At 38.4% G+C, this 20,935-nt stretch overlaps 1 protein-coding gene across 12 annotated transcripts in view; it reads right to left on the reverse strand.

Annotated features, from left to right (window-relative positions):
• ADGRV1 (adhesion G protein-coupled receptor V1) overlaps positions 1 to 20,935 on the reverse strand; it is a 584,631-nt gene that overhangs the window by 354,182 nt on the left and 209,514 nt on the right. For all 12 annotated transcript variants that reach the window (XR_494199.3, XM_073014617.1, XM_007978103.3 and 9 more), the window contains 6 exons: positions 19,190 to 19,338; positions 17,124 to 17,325; positions 16,394 to 16,613; positions 12,127 to 12,366; positions 10,458 to 10,607; positions 8,979 to 9,452 (listed from right to left, as the gene is read on the reverse strand). Coding sequence is in view for 11 of the 12 variants with exons in the window: in XM_073014617.1 (XP_072870718.1) it covers positions 8,979 to 9,452; positions 10,458 to 10,607; positions 12,127 to 12,366; positions 16,394 to 16,613; positions 17,124 to 17,325; positions 19,190 to 19,338 (1,435 nt within the window). In the remaining variant the exon portion in view is untranslated. The remainder of the gene's footprint in view (positions 1 to 8,978; positions 9,453 to 10,457; positions 10,608 to 12,126; positions 12,367 to 16,393; positions 16,614 to 17,123; positions 17,326 to 19,189; positions 19,339 to 20,935) is intronic.

Raw genomic sequence — 20,935 nt, forward strand, 5'->3', positions numbered from 1 at the left:
TGAGATGGTTATCTTATTGTGGTTTTGATTTGCATTTCTATAATGACCAGTAATAATGAGCATTTTTTTCATGTTTATTGGCTACATAAATGTCTTCTTTTGGAAGTGTCTGTTCATATCCTTTACCCACTTTTTGATGGAGTTGGTTTTTTGTTGTAAATTTGCTTAAGTTCTTCGTAGATCCTGGATATTAGCCCTTTGTCAGATGGAAAGAATGTAAAAATTTTCTCCCATTTTGTAGGTTTCCTGTTCACTCTGATTATAGTTTCTTTTGCTGTGCTCTTTAGTTTAATTAGATCTTATTTGTCAATTTTGGCTTTTGTTGCCATTGCTTTTGGTGTTTTAGACATGAAGCCTTTGCCCATGCCTATGTCCTGAATGGTATTTCCTAGGTTTTCTTCTAGGATTTTTATGGTTTAGGGTCTTAAAGTCTTTAATCCATCTTGAGTTAATTTTTGTATAAGGTGTAAGGAAGGGGTCCAGTTTCAGCTTTCTGCATATGGCTAGCCAGTTTTCCCAACAACACTGATTAAATAGGGAATCCTTTCCCCATGCTTGTTTTTGTCAGGGTTGTCACAGATCAGATGGTTGTAGATGTGTGGTGTTATTTCTGAGGGCTCTCTTCTGTTCCAAAGGTCTATATACCTGTTTTGGTACCACTACCATGCTGTTTTGGTTACTTAGCCTTGTAGTGTAGTTTGAAGTCAGGTAGCGTGATGCCTCCAGCTTTGTTCTTTTTGCTTAGGATTGTCTTGGCTATGCAGCCTCTTTTTTGGTTCCATATGAAGTTTAAAGTACTTTTTTCCAATTCTGTGAAGAAAGTCAATGGTAGCTTGATGGGGTATCACTGAATCAAAAAATTACTTTGGGCAGTATGGCCATCTTAATGATGTTAATTCTTCCTATCCACGAGCATGGAATGTTTCTCCATTTGTTTGTGTCCTCTCTTATTCCCTTGAGCAGTGGTTTGTGGTTTTCCATGAAGAGGTCCTTTACATCCCTTGCAAGTTGGATTCCTAGGTATTTTATTCTCTTTGAAGCACTATGAATGGGAGTTCACTCATGATTTGGCTCTCTGTTTGTTACTGGTACATAGGAATATTTGTGATTTTTGCACATTGATTTTGTATCCTGAGACTTTGCTGAAGTTGCTTATCAGCTTAAGGAGATCTGGGGCTGAGATTAAGGTGTTTTCTAAATATACAATCATGTCATCTGCAAACAGAGATAATTTGACTTCCACTTTTCCTGTTTGAATATCCTTTATTCCTTTCTCTTGTCTGATTGCCCTGGCCAGAACTTCCAATACTATGTTAAATGGGAGTAGTGAGAGAGGGCATCCTTGTCTTGTGCTAGTTTTCAAAGGAATGCTTCTAGTTTTTGCCCATTCAGTATGATATTGGTTGGTTGTCATAAATAGTTCTTATTTCGAGATACATTCCATCAACACCTAGTTTATTGAGTTTTTTTTTTAGTATGAAGGGCTGCTGAATTTTGTCAAAGGCCTTTTCTGCATCTATTGAGATAATCATGTGGTTTTTGTCGTTGCTTCTGTTTATGTGATGGATTACTTTTATTGATTTGCATATCTTGAACCAGCCTTACATCCCAGGTATGAAGCTGACTTGATCGTGATAGATAAGCTTTTTGATGTGCTGCTGGATTTGGTTTGCCAGTATTTTATTGATGATTTTCACATCGATGTTCATCAGAGATATTGGCCTGAAATTTTCTTTTTTTGATGTCAGGTTTTGGTACCAGAATGATGCTGGCCTCATAAAATGAGTCAGGGAGGATTCCCTCTTTTCCTTTTGTTTGGAATAGTTTCAGAAGGAATATTACCAGCTCCTCTTTGTACCTCTGGTAGAATTCAGCGGTGAATCCGTCTGGTCCTGGACTTTTTTTGGTTGACAGGCTATTAATTACTGCCTCAATTTCAGAACCTGTTATTTGGTCTATTCAGGGATTCGACTTCTTCCTGGTTTAGACTTGGGAGGGTGTATGTGTCCAGGAATTTATCCATTTCTTCTAGATTTTCTAGTTTATTTGCATAGAGGTGTTTATAGTATTCTCTGATGGTGGTTTATATTTCTGTGGGATCAGCGGTGATATCCCTTATATTATTTTTTATTGCATCTATTTGATTCTTCTCTCTTTTCTTCTTTATTAGTTTGACTAGCAGTCAATCTATTTTACTGATCTTTTCAAAAAATCAGCTCCTGGATTCATTGAATTTTTGAAGCATTTTTCATGTCTCTATCTCCTTCAGTTCTGCTCTTATCTTAGCTATTTCTTGTCTTCTGCTAGCTTTTGAATTTGTTTGCCCTTGCTACTCTAGTTCTTTTAATTTTGATGTTAGGGTGTCGATTTTAGATCTTTCCTGCTCTCTTGTGGGCATTCAGTGCTATAAATTTCCCTCTAAACACTGTGTTAACTGTGTCAGATATTCAGGTACATTGTGTCTTTGTTCTCATTGGTTTCAAAGAACATCTTTATTTCTGCCTTCATTTTGTTATTTACCCAGCTTTGAGTGAGTTTCCCAATCCTGAGTTCTAATTTGATTGCACTGTGCTCTGAAAGACTGTTTGTTATGATTTCCATTCTTTCACATTTGCTGAGAAGTGTTTTACTTCCAATTATGTGGTCAATTTTAGAATACGTGCTATGAGATGCTGAGAAGAATATATATTCTGTTGATTTGGCATGGAGATATCTGTAGATGTCTCTCTTAGGTCCACTTGGTCCAGAGCTGAGTTCAAGTCCTGAATATCCTTGTTAATATTCTGTCTCGTTGATCTGTCTAATATTGACAGCGGGGTGTTAACATCTCCCATTATTATTCTGTGGGAGTCTAAGTCTCTTTGTAGGTCTCTAAGAACTTGCTTTATGAATCTGGGTGGTCCTGTATTGGGTGCATATATATTTAGGATATTTAGCTCTTCTTGCTGAATTGATCCCTTTACCATTATGTAATGCCTTTGTCTCTTTTGATCTTTGCTGGTTTAAAGTCTGTTTTATCAGATATTAGGATTGCAACTCCTGCTTTTTTTGTTTGTTTTTTTCTTTTCATTTGCTTGGTAAATATTCTTCCATTCCTTTATTTTGAGCCTATGTGTCTCTGCATGTGAGATGGGTCTCCTGAATACAGCTCACCGATGGTTCTTGACTCTATCCAATTTGGCAGTCTGTGTCTTTTAATTGGGAAATTTATCCCATTTACATTTAAGGTTAATATTGTTATGTATGAATTTGATCCTGTCATTATGATGCTAGCTGGTTATTTTGCCCATTAGTTGTAGTTTCTTCATAGTGTCGATGGTCTTTACAATTTGGTATGTTTTTGCAGTGGCTGGTACCGGTTTTACTTTCCATGTTTAGTGCTTCCTTCAGGAGCTCTTATAAGGCGGGCCTGGTGGTGACGAAATCTGTCAGCATTTGCTTGTCTGTAAAGGATTTTATTTCTCCTTCACTTATGAAGCTTAGTTTGGCTGGAAATGAAATTCTGGGTTGAAAATTCTTTTCTTTAAGAATGTTGAATACTGGCCCCCACTCTCTTCTGGCTTGTAGGATTTCTGCCAAGAGATCTGCTGTTAGTCTGATGGGCTTCCCTTGGTGGGTAACCCAACCTTTCTCTCTGGCTGCCCTTAACATTTTTTCCTTCATTTCAACTTTGGTGAATCTGACAATTATGTGCTTGGGGTTGCTCTTCTCGAGGGGTATCTTTGTGGTGTTCTCTGTATTTCCTGAATTTGAATGTTGGCCAGTCTTGCTAGGCTGGGGAAGCTCTCCTGGATAATATCCTGAAGGAGTGTTTTCCAACTTGGTTCCATTCTCCCCATCACTTTCAGGTACACCAATCAAATGTAGATTTGGTCTTTTCACATACTCCCATATTTCTTGGAGGCTTTGTTCATTCCTTTTTATTTTTTTTCTCTAATCTTGTCTTCTTGCTTTATTTCATTAAGTTTATTTTCAATCTATGATATCCTTTCTTCCACTTGATCGATTCGGCTATTGATACTTGTGTATGCTTCACGAAGTTCTTGTGCTGTGTTTCTGAGCTCCATCAGGTCATTTATGTCCTTGTCTAAACTCGTTATTCTAGTTAGCAATTCATCTAATCTTTTTTCAAGGTTCTTAGCTTCCTTGCATTGGGTTAGAACATACTCCTTTAGCTCAGAGAAGTTTGTTATTATCCACCTTCTGAAGCCTACTTCTGTCAATCATCAAATTCATTCTCCATCCAGTTTTGTTCCCTTGATAGCAAGGAGTTGTGATCCTTTGGAGGAGAAGAACTGTTCTGGTTTTTGGAATTTTCATCATTTTTGCTCTGGTTTCTCCCCCTCTTTGTGGATTTATCTACCCTTGGTCTTTAATGTTGGTGACCTTTGGATGGGGTCTCTGAGTGGATATGCTGTTCCTTTCTGTTAGTTTTCCTTCTAACAGTCAGGTCCCTCTGCTGCAGGTCTGCTGGAGTTTGCTGGAGGTCCACTCCAGACCCTGTTTGCCTAGTTATCACCAGCAGAGGCTGCAGAACAGCAAAGATTGATTCCTATTCTTTCCTCTGGAAGCTTCGACCCAGTGGGGCACCTGCCAGATGCCAGCCAGAGCTCTCCTGTATGAGTTCTCTGCCAGCCCGTACTGGGAGGTATTTCCCAGTCAGGATACATGAGGGTCAGGGACCAACTTGAGGAGGCAGTCTGACCCTTAGTAGAGCTTGAACTCTGTGCTGGGAGATCCGCTGCTCTCTTCAGAGACATTAGACAGGGACATTCAAGTCTGCTAAAGTTGTGCCCACAGTCACCCCTTCCCCCAGGTGCTCTGTCCCAGGGAGATGGGGGTTTTCTCTATAAGTCCCTGACTGGTGCTGCTGCCTTTTTTTCAGAGATGCCCTGCCCAGAGAGGAGAAATCTGGCAGTCCAGCCACAGCAGCCTTGCTGCACTGTGGTGGGCTCAGCTCAGCTAGAACTTTCTGTTGGCTTTGTTTACACTGTGAGGGTAAAACCGCCTACTCAAGCCTCAGCCATGGTGGATGCCCCTCCCCCAACCAAGCTCGAGCTTCCCAGGTCGATCTCAGACTGCTGCTGTGCTGGCAGTGAGAATTTCAAGCCAGTGGATCTTAGTTTGCTGGGCTCCTTGGGGGTGGGACCCACTGAGCAAGACCACTTGGCTCCCTGGCATCAGCCTCCTCTCCAGGAGAGTGAACAGTTCTGTTTCGCTGGCATTCCAGGTGCCACTGAGATATGGGGCAGGCTCCTGCAGCTAGATTGCTGTCTGCCCAAACAACTGCCCAGTTTTGTGCGTGAAACCCAGAGCCCTGGTGCCTGGTGGTGTAGGCACCGGAGGGAGTCTCCTGGTGTGCAGGTTGCGAAGACTATGGGAAAAGCGCAGTATCTGGGCCGGAATGCACACTTCCTCAGGCTCGGTCTCCCATAGCTTCCCTTGAGTAGGGAGAAAATTCTCCCACCCCTTGCGCTTCTCAGGTAAGGCAACGCCCCACCCTGCTTCAGCTTGCCCTCCATGGGCTGCACCCACTGTCCAACCAGTCCCAGTGAGATGAACTGGGTATCTAATTTGGAAATGCAGAAATCACCTGCCTTCTGCATTGATCTCACTGGGAGCTGCAGACTGGAGCTGTCCTATTTGGCCATCTTGCCAGCAATTCCTGCCTATTGCTCTTGATGGCACTGGGCACAAACAGAAACAATTTATGGTACCATAACATCCTGTGAACATTCCAACACTGTTTATCCACATGCTTTTATAACTGGTTGTTCATACACTACACAGGGAGCAACATGGTACCAGGAATTGTTTCTCAGTCATCTTTGTATCTGCTGAGCTTCTCACAATGATTGGCACATAATAAGTGCTCAATAAATGACCCAGGCACAAATATAAAATTCCTCTTGCATTCTGAAAAAGTATTTCAAACCTAGACTTGTTTCTTTAGCAGGCCAATGATTCTTATTGCCAGTTTGTGCCTCATAAAAAAGTCAGTTGTTAACCAGGTGTTAACAACTTACCAGGTGCTAACAGCTGACAATCCAAGGTTCTGGTGTTAAACCTCCATCAAGACTCTTTTGTTCTTAGAGCCTAATGGAAACCTACCCTGTTCAAAGACCCACTTGAAGGTTACAAGCCACAGCACAAGGGGTTAGATACATCATGGTCCTTGGGGTCTTTCTCTGTGGCTTACCTGTCCAAAGTCTCAACTTTTATCCCGGAGGGTAGAAGAGGGAGAACAGGATGTAAACTCTTGTAACTAATATCCTAATCTTCAAAGAGCAATGGGTTATATACCGGGTGAGAAGGAAGAAAGGGACCACTGAAAAATCTCTTGTCTTTGGTTTAAGGGCATGTCACAACCTTCCCCAAACAGTTCCTTGGAAGACTAACTCACCAATACCTAAAATCTATGTGGAGTCTTACACCACAATCCTGGAATGTGCCAGAAAGAAGGAAGATATGCAACTTGAAATAGGTTAAAGAGAGGCATTAAAGTAAGCAAAAAAGAGGGGTTTTTTGCATGCATAAACTAGTAAACTTGTGTTACTCTTTATGAAAATAGACATCATAAAAACAATTAAAATGGGTTCAAAGACAATATTAAGAAATTCATAAATGATACTTCATTTATCGTATTAGGAAAGCTAAGTATTTTTATAAACTGCAATGCTAAGCTTTGAAATGAAATGAAAAGGGGACTACCAGGTACTGTGAAAAACATTCTAACAACTAGGCAGATCAAGGGTGTTAGTCCGTATAATAAACGTCACATATTTTGGTTTTCTTACACCTGAGAGCAATTTTGTACTACACATTGCTTAGTAAAACAATACAATATCTAATCTTCTCTTTGGCATGCCTTATTGTCAAATGAAAACTTACTATAAAATGATATCAAGCTATTCCTAGAAAAGTTAAAGGATTGCCCCCTAGTGTTCTTTAGCAGCTTATAACCTGAATATGTTCAGAATGTAATGCTACAAATATATGGGAAAATGTTTCGAGTTACACAATTGAGGCATACTGTATTTTTAAAAATTTTTCTAATTTGTAAGTGAGACTTGATACATGATATTCTGGTTAACGTAAGTCACCTCTCTTTTTCCATTTTTGTACTCTTTAGCCTTGAAAGCTGTTGGATACAGGGAATGGAGGTTAGAAATTGATCAAGCAAGGTCGTGACATTGAGTCAGTTTCCCAAAGAACTACAACAGGTCTTCAAATCACACGGTTTCATTCAATGCTGTTTCATACAATGTTGATGAGAAAAACATGAATTCCCAGCCAGGGCCACTGTCTGTGTGGAGTTTGCACATTCTCCCCATGTCTGCGTGGGTTTCTCCAGGTGTTCTGGTTTCCTCCCACATTCCAAAGATGTGCACGTGAGGCTGAATCAGCATGTGTCAATGATTCCAGTCTGAGTGAGTGTGGGTATGAGTGTGACTGGGCCCTGCGACGGGATGGAGTCCTATCCAGGGTTGATCCCTGCCCTGAGCCCTGAGCCACCATGACAGGTTCTGGCAGCCCACGACCTTGAACTGGAATAATAGGGTGACTAATTATTTTGTTTTTATTACTCTTGTAACTAATTATTTTGCTTTCATTACTCTTTCTCAAATGTAGGTATAGCTCACATTTATTTCAATGTTTAATTTCAAAGTAGGTACTCTTTATTTAGAAGTCTGGGGCTGTTTTTGTGACCAGAAATATGCTGTAGGAACTTAACTATTGTTTATATCAATTAGCTTATGGTAAAATTGGTTACACTGTACATCATTTCACTTAAAGCTGCAATTTCCAAGAACCTGTGGACATTGAGGACATACTGCACAGGAATGTAGGAATAACTATGAAACCCATGTCTCACTAAGAAGACCCCATTTGTTTTCTTTATTAAGCAACAACAAAAGGCTCAGGTATACAACACATCAAAATGTTGCACTGTAAATATGGATTAGTGTAATAGGCTTATTCCTTATCCAGAAATGATAACCTATTTTCTATGGATCAGAAGTTTATATGAAACTAAGCTGACACTGGCTGAACACCACACCTCCATGAAAGCAGCACCCAAATGTTCGAGCCTTCATGGAATTGATTTAGGTGTTCCCAAAGACTTCAGAACTCCCCTCTTCACCATTCCTCGACAGAGAGAATATATATCCTTTCTCATTCTCTCCTAGCTTCACAATTCACCCTGCAAGTTTTTCTCAAGATGACTCCAATCTGTCTACTTCTTGGATAGCCTTTCTTACCTGTGAGATAATTAATCCCAATGCCATAATGCATCCAGTGGCAATGAATGCCATAATGCATGCACAGAGGATGATATGACATGTACCATCCTTGGGGGATTTAAAAAAACAGTCAAATCACTTTCTGTGGTTCAGACTGAGAAAGACTGCTGGGCTGTCTGCTTGACCCACAGGAAATCCATGCATTCTGATCACTTACCCCAGATGCTGGCAGAGCAGCCTGCTGTGATTTCTCCTCACGACCATTAGAGAATATCATAGCCAATTTCCTAGGTTCCAACTTTTCAGAGAGAAGCAGGTACCAGTCTCTGTATTCACAAATCCTTTTCATGTAATCTATTTCATTGCACTACTCTTTGCTAGAAGCACAAAAAAGCCTACAAATTTCTCCCCTTTGACAAGTAGTGTGTGTGCATGTGTGTGTGTACACATGTGCATGGGTGTGCAGGTGTATATGCTCAGCACTGCAAACACTTCCTAGAACTTTGTGTCTGTTACTCTCTACACTAAAATCTATTATCACCATGCAAATAGTAATATGCTTATTATAATCTGCAAACGTATTATCCAGTAGTTACTAAACATTTTCAAGGGCATTTTTTGTGGTTGCATTTAAATACCTGAATAAGATTTCAAACTGATCATGAGGTAAGCATGGGCACTCCTGAAAGGGTTTTATTGGAATGATCAGAAAACTGAAGAAATGTCACAAACCTGATTCTTTATTGGCACCATGTCCACTTTATATGTGGCACCATCTTTGACCACCAGCTGCCTCTCCGCATTTTCAGTAACAATCGGCTGTTCTTTATGATCAGATGATATTCGAAGCCCAACAGCCACATCTCCAAATGTTCCAGCAAGCCGGGTTATGTTAATTTGGATGGATCTAATAAGGTTCTGCCCAATAAGTATTGACTGGCGATCAGAATACAGGGCAAATATTCCATGTGGGTCATCATTTGCATAAACAGAGAACCATGTGATACTTTTCTCCAGGTCTAGTTCTGCTCCTCCCTCTACAGAAACAAGCTGGATCATATAATCTTCCTCTATCTCAGGTACCTCATCTGGTAGCAAATGAACATCAAAGCTAGCTTCACTCTCTCCATCAGCAATGGCGAAAAATCCATTGGTGGAAAGAAAGTCTTCAGTAATGTCAAACTCACTACTTAATTCCCAGGAGACCTAAAATAAAAGAAAAAAACTCAACAAAGTTATATAATTCAGTATATTGCACCAAATTCCTTTAAATTATGTTTTTCTCTATAATATACAAAAAAAAAAAATTGTAATTGTGCATCACTATATTCAAAGCCAAACTCTCAAAGTATATGTTAGCTTGAGACGTATATTGACTCTTTCAGGCTGTTGAATGCTATTTGCAGGACAAGATTACAAAATCTCATTATTTAAAATAATAGCACAATTTGAAGGGACACAGAGAAGCAAGCTACCTTAAAAATTCTAGTTCCACAAATAGCTTTAGTAGTGAACCACACACAATATTTGAAGGTAAAAAGTAGATAATTTGACAATTCAAATCAGAATTTTTGTTTGTTTTTAATAAAAAGGGACTATCTAGGAGATGTCAAAAATCAATCATTATTTTTTAGGAATTGCTGGTCTCCAAACTACGAAGTTTCAACTGAAGAAGTACCAGTTAATATCCAATACAGAAAGAGGAAGTCAGTGTATAGAGAAATTTCACAAAATATGTTTTTCTAGCAAACAAATTACCTTGATCTGTAAATCAAAAATCATGAAAATTTACAAGGCCAAACATTCTATATAAATATACATGCAAATACAATTTCTTAAAAAACAGTTGCTAAATGGAAAAATTCTAATGAGAAATAAGGCCCGGGAGAATTCACACAAATCATTGAGAGGCTTAAGTAGGAAAGGTTTCACTTCATAGTAAACAATAAAATGTAAAATCATTTGGTTCTTTTTTAAGTGTGAGGAAAATCTTTCGAACTAACTGTAACCAAATTTAATTTAGAGAAATAGCTAGTGGTTGATGCTGAGAGAGCCTAAAGATGTTTAAACAAAGCCTCTGTTTCTCTGAAGACTCATGTAATTTTAGTTTATCAAAAACTTTAATTAACTAGAACACGCAGTTTCTTTGTCCCTCTTAACCACATTTGTTAGGCAAACTGGTACTTTGAAAAATCAAATAAAAAATAATACCGTAATCTCTCCAAAGGTGCCCTTGACTCTTCTGACAATGAAGGTAATGAGCAGGGGCCCTTCCAGAGCCAGAGGCTCCGAATAAGTCTTCTTAGACAAAGTCTCAGGAGCAAACTGAACAACTCCGTTTGGGTCACCAAACTTTTGTATCTAAAAAATATAAACAGAGAACAGAGGAAATAATATATAAAACAATAGGGATGAAATTATAGTATCCAACATATTAACAAACAGAGAAGCTGAGAAAATTAAAGAAACATAAAAATGACACGAATATAATCTACCTAGCTACTTGATTTTTGAAAACTTCTTTATCACATTGACTGTTACCTAAAACAAGTAGGTTCTTATTCCCCAAAGATGATGGGAATTAAGAATCCAGAAAACTCCCATTTGTAGAATCCCAAGAGAATAGTAATCTGATGCCTGAATTTTGCTTTATTCATCTCATATTTACTACATTTAATCAGTTAATTTTAGCTAAATTCTTCCTACTAGCTATGATATACATGGAGTGAAGCAAACAGGTCCTGTGAGGACTAATTTTGTGTATCAGTTTGCCAAGACTATGGTGCCCAGTTGTTTGGTCAAATGCTCATCTAGATGTCACCGTGAAGGTATTTTGGAGTGAATACTTACAGTTAGCTGACTATACGTAAAGGAGATCACCCTCAAGAATGTGAATGGGCCTCATTTAAACAACTGAAGGCCTTAAGAGCAAAAACTGAGGTTTCCTGGAGTAGAAGGAATTCTGCCTCAAGACTGTAACTTAGGAATCCTGCTTGAGTTTTTAGCTTATTGAACTGCTCCACAAAATTGCAACTTCAACTCTTTCCTGAGTTTCCTGTCTGCCAGCCTATTTCATGGATTTTGGACTTGCTAGCCTTCACAATCATGTGAGCTTATTCCTTCAAATCTCTCTCTCTCCCACCACCCTGCTCTGTGTGTGTGTGTGTGTGTGTGTGTGCGCGCGCGTGCGCGCGTGCACACGCGCATGTCTGTCCTATTGGTTTTGGGTCTTTGGAAAACTCTGAATGATATAGATCCCGAATACAAGTATTTTATAAACTTTGAAAAATGGGTCATCCATCTGCATTCTTTTCAGTAGTCTTGGTCCCAGCACTTTTTGCCTTAACTGAACAAGTACCATTTTTCCTTCAAACTATCTGGAATACAACTAGTTAATAATTTTTACATTCTCTGAAGACACAGATATCCAATGTTTGGTATGCTATAACAAATACCTCTGCTCTAAAACAGCCAAATATTCCAAAAACACCAAATTTTCTCCAAGCTTGTAAAATAAGTACTTATCATATATTAAAATGTTTTTTAATTACCAATTATCAGGCTATATAATGAGCTGACATGAAAACCAAAAAGTTTGACCCTTCAGAATTATTATTATTATTATTATTATTATTATTTTGAGACGGAGTCTCGCTTTGTCGCCCAGGCTGGAGTGCAGTGGCCGGATCTCAGCTCACTGCAAGCTCCGCCTCCCAGGTTTACGCCATTCTCCTGCCTCAGCCTCCCGAGTAGCTGGGACTACATTTGGTTTTATAATTTCCAATTCATCACAAGCATGTAGAGTTTCAACAAATGTAAATGTATTTTCTGATAAATCCATCAAATCCACATTTTGTGAGAAAAATAAAGTCATACATACGGTTAATGTAACATCTTTAGCTCTGGAGTCTAATTGAGCTTCTCCTTTCACAAGATGAAGTTTAACAATGAACGTCTCTTCAACTTCAATTTCTTCATGAGGATAGATTGTCAGAATTATGGTTCTCACTCCGCCTTCTCCTTCTCTAAAAGAGAAGAGCCCGCTCACTGGGTCTGCAATGTCTCCATTCTGTGGCAGTAAGGCTTCTTCAGAGTTGGGTCCTGCTATCTCCCAGTTCACCTATAGGATGTTTTTGGTTTTGGTATTTAATAGAGATCAATTTTAAGCAAAGCATTATTTCAGGGTATCTAGTATTAAGAAAATATATACACATACAGGAAAATTATTCTAGGATAATTCCATCAAATTGCTGTTTCATAAACTGTTTTTTGTTGTTAAAAAGAATGATATCTGCGGCAGGGTGCAGTGGCTCACACCTGTAATCCCAGCACTTTGGGAGGCCGAGGTGGGCGGATCACCTGAGATCAGGAGTTTGAGACCAACCTGGTCAACATGGTGAAACCCTGTCTCTACTAAAATTATAAAAATTAGCCGACGTGGTGGCAGACGCCTGTAATCTCAGCTACTTGGGGCTGAAACAGGAGAACTGCTTGAACCCAGGAGGCTGAGGTGGCAGGGAGCCAAGATCATGCCACTGCACTCCAGCCTAGGCAACAAAAGCGAAACTCCATCTCAAAAAAAAAAAAAAAAAAAAAGATATTTGCAAACATAAACTACATACCTATAATATTCATAAATAAAATTGTCTAACAGAAAAAAAGTATTAATAACCAGTAATTTGTCATCACATAGGATAAAAAGCATGTAAAAAATCTGTATTAAAATACATATTGGAGAAATATAAACATTTTAAAAACATATAAGTACAATACTGTACTGCTGTGTGCACAGGCTGTGCCAATCAAAACATATATAAATAAGACAACAAAAGCATGCAAAAACTCTGCTGTAGACCATGCAAAAACGTTAAACCTACTTACATTCCCAGTGTAAAAGACACAGAAATCTTCATACATTGTTATAAGAAATGAAGTTTTCTATGTTTCCATGATTTGAAATGGTATGCCTCTCACACAGTCTACAAAGAACGTTGGGCACTTGTTTTTGCTTCTTACTTGATCTTTCATCAGCAGCGTGCCAGCTGACTATTTCCTTCAAACACCATGTCCTGTCTTCTTGGCTTACATGATACTTAATGTGCCACCTGCCTTCCTAATTTTCCTCCTCCTTTACTTCTCAAGCTTCTCTGCTGGCTCTCTTTCCTCTGATCTCTACATGGTGGAAGCTCAGGACTCAGCACCATATCCTTCCCGTTTCCAGACATACCCCTTAGGCCCCACGTGTTCAAACACCTCTCCATGTGTCAACACCTTCCAAACCACAACACATACTCGCACGCTGACCTGCCTACGTGACCACGCTCCCCTGGGATGTCCAGTAGTATCTCAGAAGAACAGAAGAAAATAGAACTTTTATTTCTCCTTGAGCTTCTGCATCTTAGTAAACAACCCTACAAATTATCTAGCTGCTCAAACTTAAATTCAAGGAGTTATCCTTGATTCCTGTGTTTTCCTCAGCCTCTACTTCCAACCTAGTGAATTTTTCTTCCAAATATCAATGTATACCAACTTCTCGCCATCTTTATTTTCACCACCTTGTCGGAGCCACTGTCAGCTTTGACTTGGACGGTAGAGGGAAATAAATAGCCTTCTAGCCATCCTTCCTGCTCCTATGCTGCCCCACCAACTTCTTGAATCCATTTTCCTTGCAGTAGACTTAAATAGCTGCTTTAAAAGACAATCTGGTGACATTGTTCTCTGGTTTACGATTTTCTAATGGCATCCTATTTCCACTTCGAATGAAATGTTTTTTTTAATTATTATACTTTAAGTTCTAGGGCACATGTGCACAATGTGCAGGTTTGATACATAGGTATACGTGTGCCATGTTGGTTTGCTGCACCCATCAACTCGTCATTTACATTAGGTATTTCTCCTAATGTTATCTCTCCCTCAGTTCCCCACCCCCCAACCTGCCCCAGTGTGTGATGTTCCCTGCCCTGTGTCCAAGTGCTCTCATTGTTCAATTCCCACCTATAAGTGAGAAAATGTGGTGCTTGGTTTCTTGTCCCTGTGTTAGTTTGCTGAGAATGATGGTTTCCAGCTTCATTCATGTCCCTGCAAAGGACATGAACTCATCATTTTTTATGGCTGCATAGTATTCCATGGTGGATATGTGCCACATTTTCTTAATCCAGTCTATCACTGATGGACATTTGGGTTGGTTCCAAGTCTTTGCTATTGTGAATAGTGCCACAATAAACACACGTGTGTGTGTCTTTATAGTAGCATGATTTATAATCCTTTGGGTATATACCCAGTAATGGGATTGCTGGGTCAAATGGTATTTCTAGTTCTACATCCTTGAGGAATCGCCACACTGTCTTCCACAATGGTTGAACTCATTTACACTCCTACCAACAGTGTAAAAGTGTTTCTATTTCTCCACATTCTCTCCGGCAACTGTTGTTTCCTGACTGTTTAATGATCGTCATTCTAACTGGAGTGAGATGGTATTTCATTGTGTTTCGATTTGCATTTCTCTGATGACCAGTGATGATGGCATTTTTTCATGTGTCTGTTGGCCGGATAAATATCTTCTCTTGAGAAGTGTCTGTTCATATCCTTTGCCCACTTTTTGATGTTTTTTTTTTTTTTTTCCTTGTAAATTTGTTTGAGTTCTTTATAGTTTCTGGATATTAGCCTTTTGTCAGATGGGTAGATTGTAAAAATTTTCTCCCATTCTGTAGGTTGCCTGTTCACTCTGATGGTAGTTTCTTTTGCCTTGCAGAAGCTCTTTAGTTTAATTAGATCACATTTGTCAATTTTGGCTTTTGTTGCCATTGCTTTTGGTGTTGTGCTTTAGTCATGAAGTCCTTGCCCATGCCTATGTTCTGAATGGTATTCTAGGTTATCTTCTAGGGTCTTTACGGTTTTAGGTCTAACATTTAAGTCTTTAATCCATCTTGAATTAATTTTTATATAAGGTGTAAGGAAGGGATCCAGTTTCAGCTTTCTACATATGGCTAGCCAGTTTTCCCAACACCATTGATTAAATAGGTAATCCTTTCCCCATTGCTTGTTTTTGTCAGGTTTGTCAAAGATCAGATGGTTGTAGATGTGTGGTGTTATTTCTGAGGGCTCTGTTCTGTTCCATTGGTCTATATATCTGTTTTGGTACCAGTACCATGCTGTTTTGGTTATGGTAGCTTTATAGTATAGTTTGAAATCAGGTAGCATGATGCCTCCAACTTTGTTCTTTTTGCTTAGGATTGTCTTGGCAATGTGGGCTCTTTTTTGGTTCCATATGAAGTTTAAAGTACTTTTTTCCAATTCTGTGAAGAAAGTCATTGGCAGTTTGATGGGGATGGCATTGACTCTATAAATTACCTTGGGCAGTATGGCCATTTTCACTATATTGACTCTTCCTATCCATGAGCATGGAATGTTCTTCCATTTGTTTGTGTCCACTCTTATTTCGCTAAGCAATGAAATCTTTAACCCGGCTTGGGAAGTTCTGTGTGATCGAACATCTGTTGGGCTCTCTGATCTATCCTGTGCTATTATCCCCTTACCTCCAGGTCCCAACCACATGAACCCCTCCATGCCTGAAACATGCCAGCTTATGCCTCTGCAGAAGCTATTATTCCTTCTGCTCAAATGCTCACTCTTCTAACCTCTTTCTCATAACGCATCTTTCAGCTGAATTATCACATCCTCACCATCCAGCACAGCATTCGCAATTGTGTCTCCCAGTTTTACAAGCAGAGCCCTTACTGTCATCAGATCAATTTATTTTTAGTTGTTTATTGCTCAGCTCTGCTTAATAAAATGAAAACTCTGTAAGAATGGAGAGGAGGTCTGTCTAGTTCCCCAGTATATTCTCAGTACCTAGAACAGGGTGTGACACACAGAAAGCATTCAATGAATACTTGTTGAATTACTGAATTTTATCAGAATCATTTACTTCATTTCTAACAAGCCCCCAAGTTTCCCTGAGGACAGATGTATGCCTCATACATTTTTATGTACTTCATCTGGCTCAAAAGCTGCTGTACACATACAAGGTAATTAATAAATATTGATTGATTGTGAATAAAGAAATAAATATACTTGGGGAATGAGAAAACACACCATACTCAGTCTATCAAAAATTGTATTTAAAGTCATGGGTAAAATAAATCTACCTGAATCTCTCCCAAGAGTCCTCCAGTCCGCTCCAGAACCAGTGATAAAATCATTGTGGAATTGGGATTAGGAACAGAAATTTTGCTTTGATTGAGAAACCTTATAACGCCAAAGGGAGAGTCACTCTTGGCTATTATAATTCTGCTCACTAGGTGGCGCCCAAGGACCGCTCCTCCAGTAGCTCCAGTGAGTAGAATTTCAATGGGCTCCTCAAATTCACTGCATGGCAAGAAGGAGCAATTCTGTGAGTCTAAACATATTAAAGTGCTTGTAAAATCCCAATAACCAGTCATTTTCCAAATTGGTCATACATATTCAAGGCACAGTAGTCACACATCAAGTGGTAAGAAGTGGGTGCTTAGCTAAAAGAATGAATGATTAACATCAATATTATATGACCTAGGGCAGTCGTAGGGACTTTCTTGCCCTCTTTTTAATTGCTTAATGCATAAAGCAAGTAAATTAAAGGATGTTTCCACATTCTGATTAGATTTTTTTAAATCTAAAGAAACAGAAAATATTATTTCCTTTATTTGAAATGAAGTGACATATGCAACCACATTATCTCCTAGCCCCTTTCCCTACCCCTATACCCCAAAAGTATTTCACCTGTTGTTTCTCAATGGACACATATTATCTAAAGTTCTATTGTCAGTGCGGAACATATGTAAGGGTTAGAACACAATACTTATGTCTGATGTATGCCCACATTATTTTCTATATACCAACCTTTCATTGTCATCAATGATGGAGATATTTATAAAACTTAAATTTTGCCCATGCTGAAAGGTGACTGTACTGTCATGCAAAATGTAATCAACACCTCCAGGACTGGCAGAGGAGCTCTGAGAGATGAAATCAGCTGTCACATAGCCATAAGTTCCATGTAGCCTCACCACTGGAATCATGATCAGCCCAACATCTTCCTCCACTGTAATGGGAACTTGGAATTAACTGGTAAGCCAGACAGAGCAACTAACTTATAAGATTCAGCCAAATTAAACCTGGCAATTAAATATAATGGCACAAAGTAAGCACTCTATGTTTCCATAGTTCTTTTACCATTTTCAAAGGGGATTAGTGAAAAACCTCCTGACTTATTTTTTAGGAGGAACATAGTTTATGAGATGTTGAAAGTTACAGTGAGCAGTACAATTAGCATTTAAATAACCTATTTAATTGGTAGCATTGGCATTCTCCCTCTGTGCACTACATACCCATAAATGATCCTTGCTTTCTAAGACAATGTTAGATGGACACAAGGAAACATTTAAGTTGGTTGTGCTCACAGGAAACCACTCTGGATTGCTTCCACACATTCAATTGAAATATAAACATGGTAACATAAATAAATGAGGTTTATGATACGTATATCATATGAATTTTTTAAAAGTCCAGATGTAAGTACAATTTGATTACATTTTCACTTCCCATGAAATCTACTTGTGAATCTGAAAATGCATCTTCAGTGTTTGATTTCAACTTAAACATTATTTTCAAAAATATATTTCTTAAACTATGCTAAATCTGCATATTAAAATATAATTTAATAGGGTTCATATTAGCTATGACTAAACAATACCCAATGTACATTATAAATATAAATATGCACTGACCAAAATTCCCCAAAGACAATGAATCTAACAGAAAACAACGAACTGAAAAAATTCTAAGTCTCATTTATTTCTTGATGAAAAAATGTAGTAACATTTTTACCAGGTAGAGACTGAAGTTCACAATATAGTGATGCATTCCATGACTTTCCCATAAAGTCATTATAAACTGATGCCTAAGGCAATTTTTCTTTTTTTTTTTTTTTTTTGAGACGGAGTCTCGCTCTGTCACCCAGGCTGGAGTACAGTGGCCGGATCTCAGCTCACTGCAAGCTCCGTCTTCTGGGTTTATGCCATTCTCCTGCCTCAGCCTCCCGAGTAGCCAGGACTTTAGGCACCCGCCACCTCGCCCAGCTAGTTTTTTGTATTTTTTAGTAGAGACGGGGTTTCACCGTGTTAGCCAGGATAGTCTTGATCTCCTGACCTCGTGATCCGCCAGTCTCGGCCTCCCAAAGTGCTGGGATTACAGGCTTGAGCCACCGCGCCCGGCCTCTAAGGCAATTTTTTATGAACTTTAAAAATGGCTAGATAACCAAAGAATTTTGATAGAGGCAATGAAGCCAATCAGGTTAATTGCAGCAATAAGATATTTATTTTTAAAGTCATATTCGTATTCTGTATTTTAATAAAATCATTTCCTAGAAAGGCAGCCATCTCTTCCTACCTGGGAAGGAATATAACCATATATTCTGTATTCTGCTTCTACAAGAGGAAACAATTGGGAATATCAGGCAAGCTGCTATTGGGGACCGTTTCGAGAAAGCAAGATCAAGGATTCAGATACTACCTGCATCTCTAGGCCAGTAAAATGTTCATTTCAAAGATGATTATTAATTAGGAAGTGAATATTCACTGATTTCTAGTCACATAGGAAATTAAATATGCACAAATTAAAAAGGCTTGCATTAAAATGTTTGAAACAGAAACATTCTAATAATCCTAATGTTAAATACAGTTTTTCTAGATAGCCTTGTTCCTAACATTGCCATGCACAGCAAGGTTCAAGACCACCCAAAGGTAACTGAAAATGTACTTCAAATAAGTAAATAAGTATAAAAGTGCATATGTGTAAACACATACACACCCACAGCAAACTAAAAAAAATGTACACATTGAAATTCAAACTAATGTAATTTGGAAAGTGGTGGTAAACTTACTTATAAGCTAGCTAACTGAACCTACCTTCGAAGGCAGTATACTTTGGGTCAAATTCAATGATGCCTTCTGCGTTATCATTTTTCATTATCATGATTCGAACAATGGAGATGTTTCCTATTTCAGGAGGTTGATCTATCTGAAGTCCATTTTCTTGGATGGTAAAATCATACCCTCTTCCAAAGTCATACGAATTAGAATAAAATAAAATACAACAAAATAAAAAATACATAATTGCACAGCATGAATTAAAAGGTCCTCATAGCTCTTACAACTTAGTTCTATAAAGAACTGCAATACTTTTAAAGATCTTAAACACTAAAATACTCTTTTTTTTTCTGAAATGATATTTTGAAACAGATTTCTGTACTGCTCTCAATTATTGGTGCCTATACGAAGCCAAAACTAATATAAAGTTACTAAACGTGGGCAATGGGAAGATAATAAACTGAGAAAATCGGAAAGATGCTGTCGTAAAATGAACCTTTGGGAATCACGGCTGAATACATGTGCAGTAATAGACCTAGTGCACTCAGAGATAGGTAAGCAGGAGGCATTGAGATTTATAGTGTTAGGTTAAGATGATTTATTTAAAGAAACAGTGAGTGTCATGACACTAATTAAATTTCAAACGAAAACATCAAGATTCAAAAAAATATCTCTCAATACCAGCCTGGGCAACATAGTGAGACCTTATCTCTACTAAAAACTAATTTTAAAAAATTAGCCAGACATGATGGCACATGTCTGCAGTCATAACTGTTTAGAAGTCTGAGGTGAGAGGATCCTTTTATTCCAGGCATTCAAAGTTGCAGTGAACTATGATTATGCCACTGCACTCTGTCCTGGGTGACACAGCAAGACTGTGGAAAGAAAAGAAAAGAGAAGAGAGAAGAGAGAAGAGAAGAGAGGAGAAGAGGAGGAGGAGAAGGAGGAGAAGGAGAGAGAGAGAGGAAGGAAGGAAGGAAGGAAGGTAGGAAGGAAGGAAGGAAGGAAGGAAGGAAGGAAGGAAGGAAGGAAGGAAGGAGAAAGAAAAATAAGAAAGAAAAATATTTCAATTTCTACAGAAACCAATCATAACCAATTCCTCTATCTTTAATATAGATGGAAGTTTACTTCTGTAATGATACTTCTGCAAAAGAAGTTTTTTTTTTTTTTAGATTAATATTATTCCCATCAAACAAAGCATCAACTTCCAGGGCTTCAAAATATGACTTTAATTCCTGATGCTAAAAAATGGCAATAAACCATTTTAGTCCTTCATTCAATTCCCAAATTCTATTCTGGTATTTATACCCTACCTAGTGTTGAAAGGTTGAAAGTTGATGAATCAAATATAAGGCAAAATCAGAAAATTGAGGTTTGGACTATTAAACGATGAGTAACTGTTATCAGTAGTCTGAGATGGGCTGTAGATTAGCTAGTTGTACTACTTCCCTTTTGAGATCAAAGAAAACCTAGAAATTTATCTAGAAGGCAAAACTTGTTTCCCCAGAATTAAACTTACATAGAAACTGCTTTTTAAAAAAACAGTAGCAAAGAAGACAAAATCCTCAAGCTCTAGCTGGTTAATAACACAAATATGATCTCACACTAAATGAGCTTTTACCAAATTGCATTTATTTAATTAAAATAGTCAGTGATCAGCTCAAACTTTTTACTATATTTACTAGGAATACAAATTCACTCTCATTGCCAGGCACAGAAGCATTTTTGGGAAATTTAAAATTTGAAGGGTATGTGAGCCCACAATGTATTTTTTTCCCAGATGGG

This window comes from Chlorocebus sabaeus, chromosome 4 (genome assembly GCF_047675955.1).
Source record: "Chlorocebus sabaeus isolate Y175 chromosome 4, mChlSab1.0.hap1, whole genome shotgun sequence".
NCBI lineage: Eukaryota > Metazoa > Chordata > Mammalia > Primates > Cercopithecidae > Chlorocebus > Chlorocebus sabaeus.